The 12,026-nt window shown below is 34.3% G+C and overlaps 1 protein-coding gene across 1 annotated transcript in view; it reads right to left on the bottom strand.

Moving 5' to 3' along the window:
- Positions 1-2,946, bottom strand: part of emc1 (ER membrane protein complex subunit 1) — a 13,427-nt gene extending 10,481 nt beyond the window's left edge. Inside the window, exons 1-6 of the mRNA XM_073822888.1 lie at positions 2,837-2,946; positions 2,534-2,661; positions 1,016-1,081; positions 846-939; positions 635-763; positions 128-254 (exon numbers count right to left, since the gene is read on the bottom strand). Coding sequence (XP_073678989.1) covers positions 128-254; positions 635-763; positions 846-939; positions 1,016-1,081; positions 2,534-2,661; positions 2,837-2,928 — 636 coding nt within the window. The 5' untranslated portion in view covers positions 2,929-2,946. The remainder of the gene's footprint in view (positions 1-127; positions 255-634; positions 764-845; positions 940-1,015; positions 1,082-2,533; positions 2,662-2,836) is intronic.
- Between the last annotated feature and the right edge of the window lie 9,080 nt (positions 2,947-12,026).

The following is a 12,026-nucleotide window of genomic DNA, read 5'->3' as shown; positions in this document are numbered from 1 at the left end:
CGATTAATTTCGATTAATTAATTACAAAGCCTATAATTAATTAGATTAAATTTTTTAATCGAGTCCCGGCCCTAATATATATATATATATATATAAAAAATTCAAATAACGAAAGTAAACTCCATACCTTGTTCATGATTTCTCCATCTTCAATTTTGTATTCAACAATAACGATATGGGAGTTCGGCACAACTCCCAAAACAAACACCAGTCCATTCCCACCAGAATAAATAGTTTGATACTGAACAGTGTCACTATAGGATGTAAAAAGATTAAATCACAATGATTAATAACACACATAATGACTCTTTTCAAATAAGGTGTCATTTGTTAACATTAGTTAAGGTGTTAACTAACATGAATGAACAATAAACACATAAATACATTTATTGCACTATTTATTAATCTTTGTTTGTTAAATGGTAATAATACCAAACACCATAATAATAACAAAAACACAGTCATTCATTGGTTGGTCATGTTAGTTCACAGTGCATGAACTAATGTTAACAAACACAACTTAGCTTAACTAATGTGATCTAATGAACCTTGATGTAATCTGTTGCCACAATAGCTGCAATAAGAACAGAAAAAAAGAAAAGCTGTTATGCTGAATTCCAAGATTTCTCATCACCTGTCAGGCAGATTTTCCACCCATATCTGGTTGCCACTTGAAAGGTCATGGAGAGAGATGGCTGATTTCTTCAGCACAGCAACATATCTCACATGGTCTTGAACTCCAACTAAAGCAGCGGCCTGAAAGCTGTGGTCAAAAGTTGACACTGTCAGTTGGATGCATCAGTTAATCCTAATACTGTCACATTATAATATATAAAACATACAACCTTCCTGTATCAAGCACTGTCTCCCACTTTAAGCCACCAACTGTGGTCTCCCAGGAGCGAAGCAGACGGCCATTCCCGACAACAACAACAGCATCTAAGAGACAAAACAGATTCAGAGGTAAAAACTAAATCTAATTTCACAACACACAAGCTTTTTACTGCATGCTTACCCTGTCCATACATGAGCAGCACATCAATATGGCCCTCTGGTCCAGTCTTATCCACATGACGCCAGACTACAAGAAACAAAAACATTTTATTGACACTGTTACATGAATCAATCATACAAAATGTTCACTGCTTAGTTCATATAACTAGGTAGGTGTATTCTAATATCCATAATGCAAATCCCTCCCATATAGAAATCAGGAATGAGGATAGATAATATTGTTCTTAAATAACAATAACAGCTTTTTCTGGTGTTAAAGTTTGTAACTATAATTTACACAATAGCATAACCCTTAAAGAGACAGTTCGCCCAGAAATTAAAATACTGCCATCATTTACTCCCCCTGATGTTATTCCAAACCTGTATGACCTGTTTTTTTTTTTTTTCATCAAAAAAATATGTTGATGACAGTTGTGGCTCCCATTAACTTTCAGGGTATTTTTTTGGTCCATATAATGGAAGTCAACTGTTTAGGTCACAACATTCTTCAAAATGTGTGATCCTGGACCACAAAACCACAAGTAGTATGGGTATATTTGTAGCAATAGCCAACAATACATTGTATGGGTCAAAATGATCATTTTTTTTATATGCCAAAAATCATTAAGATATTAAGATCATACATTTCCTACCATAAATATATCAAAACTTAATTTTGTATTAGTAATACGCACTGCTAAAGAACTTAATTTGGACAACTTCAAAGGCGACTTTCTCAGTATTTAGATTTTGTTGTACCCTCAGATTCCAGATTTTTAAAATAGTTGTATCTTGGCCAAATATTGTCCTATATTGTTCTAACAAACCATATATCAATGGAAAGCTTATTTATTCAGCTTTCAGATGTATAAATCTCAATTTAAAAAAAAAAAAAGCAGACCCTTATGACTGGTTTTGTGGTCCACGGTCACATGTTCTGCAATGTTTCACATAAGGAACAAAGTCATAAATATTTGTAACAACATAAGACATTTTTTTCCTTTGGATGGACTATACCTTTAAGCATGTTTTGTTAATAAACAACCTGCTATTCATTAGACATAAGAAAGGATTTGCAAAGCTCATCTACTAAGACCTTGCAATAAAACATAAGCAATAAAAAGGCATCGTTAAATTCAAATAGTTAACCCTTTAAAGCACAAATTAATTTTTCTGGTAAGATGCTAACTCTTTTTAATATGTCTTCATTGCACATTTGTGCACTTCAAAAGAACACCGATATATAAATATGTAATATTTGTTTTAATATTATAACTTGCAAGCATGATGCATCACTTTGTCAGCAATGTAAAAGTTATTTTGTCAAAAACGAACAAAAAACAAGAATTCTGGATAAAGGTCAAAGGTTGTGAAATGGTGGATTACAACTAACGTTAAACACTAGACTGGAATCAGATTATGGGCACTCAGTCACAATCTCATCACCAATGAACGATCATAAACAGATTTTGACTGCATCTTATAAAAGCCTATATGAGATTTAACGTGCAAAGATAGTCAAATGAGCAGAAAGACTTACACAGGTCTCCAGTCCTTGAATTTAGGGAAGCAAACACGTTCTTGTCTGTTGCCACAAGGAGCTTTTTAGACGCTTGTGAATGAGTGTCAAACAAGGCGAAACGCACCTTGCCGATAAACTGTTGCCTCCTGAAAGAAATCGCAGGTAGTTTAGAAGGATGTTAACACATGATGACTGACCAGCCCGGTGTAGCTGACATCAGTCAGCAGCCTGCTCAAAGTACCGGCTGTTTTTACACTCGCACAAATCCCACAATGGATTATACGTCAAACCAACACACAGCTATAAATTCCGTTTACATACCAATCAAACTTTCCAACTTGGTCTTCAAATACCGCCGACGCAGTATATAATAAGGACACAGATATTGCTAATCTGACTACAAGCCAAGCCATTGCTGCAGAGGAACAACTCCCACAATGCTCTGCGGTTAAGGACCCAACTAGCCAACAGTTAATAAAACAATAAAAATGTCATTAGGCATTTTTTCCACCCAATAAGAGGTTAGAATTTAGTTTAGTTCTTGATATGCAACATATATTTTTTAAATGCAATTAAATGTATCGTTTTGAGCTGCCGCTCAACAAATTAGCATCAGGCATTCGCGTGAGCTGCCTATATACTGCATTTAAAATGCTTCTTAAAGGGTCATGTACAATACAGATTAAAAAGCAAAGTATTTTTAGACTTCAATGCATCTATAAAAATAAAACATTTTGATAATTAAGTATTTAAAAATAAATGTTGTAATTATCTTAAATGGCTATTGGATATGGATATTCAGTTTAGAATCGTTAACAATGTTAATCCAGTTGATGAAATTTTACGGAAAAGATTCCGTTTTGAAGTAGATCTCTGTGTTTTTTGTTTAAAAGAGCCTGAAACCAGTTCTGGCTAAATATTGATATTAGTGCTGATATTCTGTCATTTAATTTGTTTCAGGTGTTGGTTTATGCAGATGATTTTTCGAAAAATGTCATTGATGGTAAACATTATTTTTACAATGGGTAAATATCATATGCACAAAATAAGTGGAATAACAGTAAACCCTTTATAAATTGTATGTAAATGTAAAAATACATATCTAAAGATAATCAACCCCTTGGTGAATTGTATAAAACCATGAGTCTCTTTCCTTTTAAGAATAGTAATATTTTGTATATTTGTTATTTATTTATTTTAGTTGCAACCCCCTGAATTTAAAAAAAAAAATATTTAGATTTTTGGTTGTTTATTGTGTGTAGATATATATATACACTAGATATATATAGCCTATACACACACACATGGACATTTATGCATGACTGGAGATTTAATTATGGGAAAGTATGTATTTTTCATATGCATATTTGTGTTCCTCACTTGAGTTTGTAAATTGATATTGTTCAATAAAAAAGTACAATACAGAAAATACATTAAATAATATAATACTATACGTTGTTATAAACTATAAAAGGCAAAAAAAAAAAAAAAAAAAAAAATTTAAAATAACCTGAAAGACCTTATGGAACTTTAATTTGTAGGCAAATGATTAACCACTTAATGAAATTATTATGTTTTTTTTACTATATAAATATAAAATGTAAATACAGATGCGATCTTTATACACTTTGTAACCTTTTTCATGGGACTGTGTCTGTTGCCCATTTGTGGACATGGACCACAAAACCAGCCAAAAATACAGTGTATAGGTCAAAATTATTTATTTGCCAAAAATAATTAGGATATCAAATAAAGATCATGTTCCATTAGGATGTTTTGTAAATTTCCTACCATAAATATATATTTGATCAGTAGACTTATTCGGACCACTTTGAAGACGATTTTCTCAATATTTAAATTTTTTTCTTTCTTTTTTTTTGCACCCTCAGATTTCAGATTTTCAAATAGTTGTATCTTGGCCAACTATTATGACTCTTATGACTGTTTTTGTGGTCACATTTATGTTTATTAAGGAATTTCTATGTCAACATGGACGCATGGGTGCAGTTTTTAATAGAACATGTTATGTCTGTAAATATTATATGACATGTCCATTAAATATGATTTTGTTCTGATTTATTTAAGGATTTTTATCAGTTTCATTTAAAATCCAAATGAATGTTGTCCAATGTTGCTGTAGAGCAGTTCAGGCCGGTAGGTGGCAGCAAAATACAAAGTCCATTTTGTAACTTTACGCAGGTGTTCAGTGTTTACTACAGCTCAAACGCTGTTGTTTTTTTCCCCGTAAACTCACTACAAAAACAATTATAACCCAAATCTTTTTACATCTAACGACTACTTACATTTCTGGATTTTGGCGTTATGTTTTGGCGTGTTCAGTGAACACGTTTGCTATTAAATGCTATTAAAAACTATTTGCCCAGAGCTACAATTAATTAAAACATTTTTAGAAAGATGGGAAAAATGACTCATAAAACATTCTTCCTCTTTAACTCACGGATAAACTTCTCCATAACATCACTCGTTGGTCCACGCCTGCCCCATCCATTCAACACGTTACTATAAATGCTATTAGTAAACACTCAGCTGAGTTATAGTAGCTACCAGACATGCGGTTTCTTCTCAGCTGTTTGCTGGCTTCCAGATGTACAGCCTGAACACTCCCAGGTTAATTTGTTTGGAAAAGTATTGTGAGGCTCTTTGACATGGATATACACGCTGTGATGTTATTATTCCTGCTTACAGAGATCCGTTTATCGTGCTGTCAACGAGCTCTGCAACCTTTCATGTAAGTAGCATGGAGATAAATTTCATTTTAGTCATGTTTTTATTATTTGAATTTCGCAATTTTATTGACTTCATAAAAAAATGTATAAAATACAAATGTATGTTTCTTTTCTTGCTATGAATATGAAATCATTTTAAAAAGAAAATTCAACTTTAAGCATCTTTTTCATTACAGAATTATGTATTAATAAGTATAGAGTACTTTTGATATAGTAAATACTGTTATACAATGTATCTAGTATCTAAAAGTGTACACAATTTTAAATAAGTAGTTTTATTAGTGCAAATGAGTGTTTGTTTAGTGTACATATATACCCTGTAATGTCACTATTAAAATGTTATTTAATACTATTATATTAATCACAAATTCATTTCCAGGTATTGTGTTCTAAAAGACTTAAAAACAAAATTGTTGATGTAAGACAGCACTATGCACTTGAAATGAAAAGTAATTCTTATATTTTTCTTTGTTCAGGCCAAATGTCTGTTCAGAACAAGAGAGAATCATCATAGCTGAGAAACAGCCATGTGTACAGGCTTTTGCCCGTATGGTGAAGGTTTGGAGGCAAGGATGCACAGGTCATGCTTGGTGTATGGACTATGAAAGGAGGTACATATTCATTTGATTTAAAGATGTAGTTAAACTGTAGACTGAATACAGCTACAGCAAACAAAAAGGAATATTTTGAAAGTTGGCACTAGATTTTACATGTAGTAAAGAGTCCCTCTGTCCGATTCACTATCAATAGTCCTTTTTACCCCGACAGGCATTTCTCATTGGCACACCGTTCAGTGCCAGCCAACTTCTAGCCGCTTTTGAGAATGGGCAGAGGGCTAGAGAAAGACAGCAGTTAGAAACTGATCCTTTTGTTGAGAGACGATGGTTATTAAGGGTCTCAGATGCTTCGGGAATCAAAAGGAAGCTCAAGACTCTCAGAGCCATCAACCCCCTTGGCAATTATGGAGGATCTTTGAATAGCCCTCATGAAACAGGCACTGCGTTTGCTAAATGTTGCCATTGCACTGAACAAATGCTGAACTAATTGGGGTTTAAAGCAATCTAGGTCGATTACTGCACAGCTCTCTGAAATACTTAATTCTGATTGGCCATTTGTCAGATTCAATGGTATTTGTATTGAATTCCAGTAAACTATTTTTTCTAATCATATTTTTATTACTTTGTAGGACTGCCTACTACATAGGCTACAGACAAGTCTATAGACTAGACTTTAAGACTACATACAAATGCTGTCCTGGATGGTCCCAGCTCAATGCAGAGGCAGGTTGCCTCTATCGTAAGTATTTCCACTGTCAGGGATGATTTCTAATTACACATCCAAATGACATGAAAAACAAAATATAGGTTTTGAAATTGAAGTGATGAGGTGTAGACCTGTAGGGCTGAGGTTAATGACTCATAAACATCATTCACTAAAGGATTCTGTAGTGAATGGCTTTGGATAAAAGAGCCTGCCAAATGAATTAATGTACATGTACATTTACATGATTAATGAGATTGGATTCTGGCTTTGTTGCTAATGTCAGTCATGTACAGAAACCAGCAACCTTTCAATAGGCTCTTAATCTTGGTTCAGGATGGTTCAGTCCTGGATTCAGTCAGTCCACAATCCTAAATTTCTTTAGGGTTTCTTACTACTGTCACTTCTGCTTTATTTTGTGTAGTCGTTTGTCCTTGATGACATGGCATAGAATGTTTTTGTATTTTTAAATGACATCCAGTTCATGGCAACCTAAACATGTTTTAATGCTTAAAGGCCATAAAAAAGCAGAGCTTAGCTTCTCATCAATGGCTTTGTAAGAATCTGGAAGGCTTAGTGACCTCTTCTTGCAGTGAGCAAGGACACAATGAACCTTTGTGATCATCAAAAGACAGCTGTAGGTGGAGGACATTTACTGTAGCTTTCGGTTCAGTGAGTTTGGTGAGCATCTCGGGATAAATCACTATTTTTTTTTGGATCCTCCATAGTTTTAAATTCTGCAGTATTCTATCATATCAATCCTATAATTAGATTATGAGAGTCAATTGCTCCTGCAAAGCTCAGCCTCTGTTAGAAGTTCAATAATCAACAGTTGTAGTCCTAATATACAGTCAAACCAAAAATTATTCAGACACGAGAGACAATTTTTGATATGTTTAGCAAATAGCAAATAACATATTAAACTCAAAAACCCAGTAAAAATCTGGGACCAAACATTTGATTTGACACTTTGACCTGACCATGTTTTGTTACATAGCTTTCTATCAAAGTTATCAAACATCAACAAGATAAATTCCTCTGTTTTTCAGTTTCATCTGTTAGATAGAATGGGTATTTAAAAAAGTGATTTTAGAGCAGTTTTAATATCAACTAAAGATGATATGGTCTTTTTGCTTCCTGGATGAACAGGCTGTCCAATCTACGCAATATGAATCTGTGCTCTTCCTCACAGAAAATGCATTTACTTATTTGTTTTTTTTCTTCATTAATTTATTTTATTTATTTACTTACTATAACATTCATAATTCAAACTAAAACTACATGGTGAGATGTAATTCTATTTTTTTTAATATATTTTTTTATCTGGTTTTCTCATTTACTGTAATTGATTTAGCAGCTGAATTGCCATAACAAATAGAATATTAAAGCTGCAAGCAGCGATGAAAGGGCCCTCGCATCCGGGCTCACCGCCGACTGCTGGCTTTAGGAAAACAGCGAACGGTGGGCAGTATGCTTTTAATAAAGTATATATTCTAGAAATATGTCAAAGTCATTTAAATGTGCCAAACTCCCTGCTGCCAGCTGGCGGCGCTATGCCTTTAACTGATTATTGGCATGTAGATGTGTTCAGGCCAGCACTTTTATCAAACATATGAAGTTTGGTACAGATTGACCTTGGTATGTTTGAGTTAGTGTAAGATATGATATATCCTGCTGCCAACAGGTGGCACTATGATAATATCTGAATATTGACCTTTAGGTGTCTTCGGGCCAGGACTCTTACCAAACCTGTGAAGTTTGAGGCAGATCGGACATTTTATGGCTGAGTTATAACAACTTCTATGTCCATGGCGAAACACCAAACTTTGTCAGGCCGCCACGGACACGCCCTTTACCGAAAACTCAAGATCTTTGCAAATTTAACATCACTAAGGCCTTTAGGTTAGACTGACCAATTTTGGTGTTGATCAGTATAAATCTCTAGGAGAGTTTGTTGCAGTGTAAAGCATGTCACTTCCTGTTGCCAGCAGGTGGCGCTATGACTATAACTGAATATGGGCATGTAGATGTCTTCAGGTCAGGAGTGTTATCACACATGTGAAGTTTGGGGCAGATTGGACATTGTATGCCTGAGTTATAGCAACTTCCTGTTTCATGGCCAAACATCAAATTTGTCAGGCCGCCACGGACACGCCCTCCGACGAAAACTCTAGATCTTCACAATTTCAATTTCGTTCAAGTACGACGCCTGAAAATGGCAAAAATTACACAAAATTTGCTGAGAAAATTGAAAATAACCGACTTACTGTTAGGTTTTGCATTTGGTATAGAATATTAAAAGTGATTTGTCTTGATTGAAAACAAATCATGAATAATTCGATCATGCAGTTGAACCAACCTTCAGTATTTTCTGTAAAGATGTATTTTCCCCATAGAATGATTTACTTGACTGTCTGCTTCTCTGGTCTGCTCCAGCTCTCTGCACATACGGGGTCTGCTTTAATGGGGGTGTGTGTACGGGAGGCTTGCATCAGCTGTGTGACTGCCCACCAGGGTTCAATGGATCCAACTGTCAGAATGGTGAGTACAAGTTATCTGAGCTTTGAACTAAGGCTCTATTTCATTCTTATAGCGCTCTGTGTCAGGCTTGTGTGATGAATTTTAACAGACTGTGTTCCATCACTGTCATGATAACACTTAAATGAAAGGCTGTTCTTCCTATGTTACTGCTGAGAGGGAATCAGCATGTCATGTGTCTTTGTGACCACACTCAGGGGCGCAACTGCACATTTGCTAAGGAGTATGCAAGATGCAAGTGTTGCACCACCGTATATTCTTATTTGTAGTATTTTTTGGAATATAAACATAAACATTGGAACATTATACAGTTGAAGTTAAAAGTTTACATACACCTTGCACAATCTGCAAAATGTAAATTATTTGACCAAAATAAGAGGGATCATACAAAAAGCATGTTATTTTTTTATTTAGTACTGACATGAATAAGATAATTCACATAAAAGATGTTTACATATAGTCCACAAGAAAAAATAATAGTTGAAAAATTATCCTGTTCAAAAGTTTACATACACTTGATTCTTAACACTGTGTCGTTACCTGAATGATCCACAGCTGTTTTTTTTAATGATAGTTGTTTATGAATCCCTTATTTGTCCTGAACAGTTAAACTGCCCGCTGTTCTTCAGAAAAATCATTCAGGCCCCACACATTCTTTTGTTTTTCAGCATTTTTGTGTATTTGAACTCTTTCCAACAATGACTGTATGATTTTGAGATCCATCTTTTCACACTGAGGACAACTGAGGGACTCATGCAACTATTACAGAAGGTTCAAATGCTCACCGATGCTCCAGAAGGAAATATGATGCGTTAAGAGCCAGGGGTGTAAACTTTTGAACAGGGTGAAGATGTGTACGTTTTTCTTGTACAAACCCTGATCTTCAAATTCAAAAAGTTTTCAGCTATGGATCATTCAGGTAACAATACAGTATTAAGAATTAAGAATTAAGTGTATGTAAACTTTTAAACGGAGTCTTTTTTATAAATTCAACTATTATTTTCTCTTGTGGACTATATGAAACATCTTTTATGTGAAATATCTTATTCAGGTCAGTACTAAATAAAAAAAATAACATGCATTTTGTATGACCCCTCTTATTTTGGTAAAATAATCCACATTCTGCAGATTCTGCAAGGTATATGTAAACTTTTGACTTCAACAGTATGTAAAGTGATGAGTTCATGTGTTTTGCTTTTGGATTCATATTTAGACATTACAAAATCAATACTACTACTAAAAACATTAAAACTATTAAGTAGCAACTCATTAGATCTACATGATTTACAAAAATAAATATTTTTAATTTAAAACGTCAGTTAAGGTATAGTTTGCATCCCTTTTAACAATCTCAATCAAGTTTTTCTTGAATGTAAACAGAACATCCATTCACAAATGCAACTTTGAGTGACAGAGACAGTAAGAAATAAACTGGCATTATAATTAAAGGGACAGTTCATCCAAAAATGAAAATTCTGTCATTAATTACTCACCCTCATGTCGTTCCAAACCCTTGAGACCTTCATTCATCTTCAGAACACAAATTAAGATATTTTTGATGAAATCCGTAAGCTTTCTGACCCTGCATAGATAGCATCGACAGCAATGCAACTGACACGTTTAAGACCCAGAAAGGTAGTAAGAACATCATTAAAATAGTCCATGTGACATCAATGGTTCAACCGTAATTTTATGACGCTATAAGAATACTTTTTGTGTGCAAAGAAAAAAAAATAACATCATTCAACAAGTTATTTTGAAGCTTTTTTTAATAAGTCACATAATTACGTGTTACATTGATAGCCACCTTTTTAGTACATTATAGTGCAGCAGAACTTTGTATTTCATCCACTATCCTGTTTCATTGCACTTTTCTGTGAGATTCAATATGCTATGTTGCCCCTTCAACACCTCTATCAGAATATATGTTGTCCTCGCAAAGGGCTTCTCACTTTTTTATTATTGCATCCTCTGGGCTTCTCAGTCAGTTCATTCTGCTTTACTCATTTTGTTCTTCAGCTCTTCCACTGGTTTCGTATAGAACAGCCTCCAGGTGCATCAGTAGAACATAACCACTCTAAGGTCACAGCAGGGCTGATGGAGCACTTAAATCCCTTTCCTTACACTGTAGGATCAGTGTTCCCTTATGGCACTTCTGTGAAAGTGAGTGTGAGAATACAGTTCTGGAAGAGAATCAGGCTTGTCTGTGAAGTGACTGTGATTTAGAGCAGATCTCTGGAGGCTTCAGGGGTCCTTCTGCACAGCTGCATTGTCTGCACGGGTGGGAAGTTCATGCAGGTTACCATAGACCTTCAGGCTGCTGCAGAAAGTGCTAGAAAATATGTAGAGCATGGCGTGTGATTTGTGTTTTAGACAAACGACGGGGTGTTAGATGCTCTGAGGTGTAAAAATGTGGTTTAGTCACGCAATAAATATTCAAAGATCTTCTCAAAGGGTCAGTTCGTAGTTTGTAGAAATTCTGTTTGTTCAAATAAATTTATATAAAACAAACAAGTCACTGATTAGTTTGCTGCTGTTCAGTGCAATATTTTAACCCAATTTTACAGTTGAGGTCTAAAGTTTACATTCTCATTTCAGAATCTGCAAAATGTTAATTATTTTACCAAAATAAGAAGGATTATATGTTTACATATAGTCCACTAGAAAAAATAAAAGTTGAATTTATAAAAATGACAAAAGTTTACATCCCCTTGATTCTTAATACTGTGTTGTTACCTGAATGATCCACAGCTGTGTTTTTTTGTTTAATGATAGTTGTTCAAGAGTCCCTTGTTTGTCCTGAACAGTTTTGAAAGTTTGTCCTAAAACTTTTTGATTTAAAGATCAGGGAAATTTTACTTATTTTTATCTTCAGGGAAACATGTAAGCATCTTCTGTAGCCTCTAAAGGGCAGTACTAAATGAAAAAATATGATATTTATTTTATGTTTCAAGAAAAATACACAT

The sequence above is a fragment of the Garra rufa genome, chromosome 18 (assembly GCF_049309525.1).
Source record: "Garra rufa chromosome 18, GarRuf1.0, whole genome shotgun sequence".
Lineage (NCBI taxonomy): Eukaryota > Metazoa > Chordata > Actinopteri > Cypriniformes > Cyprinidae > Garra > Garra rufa.
This window is presented reverse-complemented; position numbering and strand designations above follow the sequence as displayed.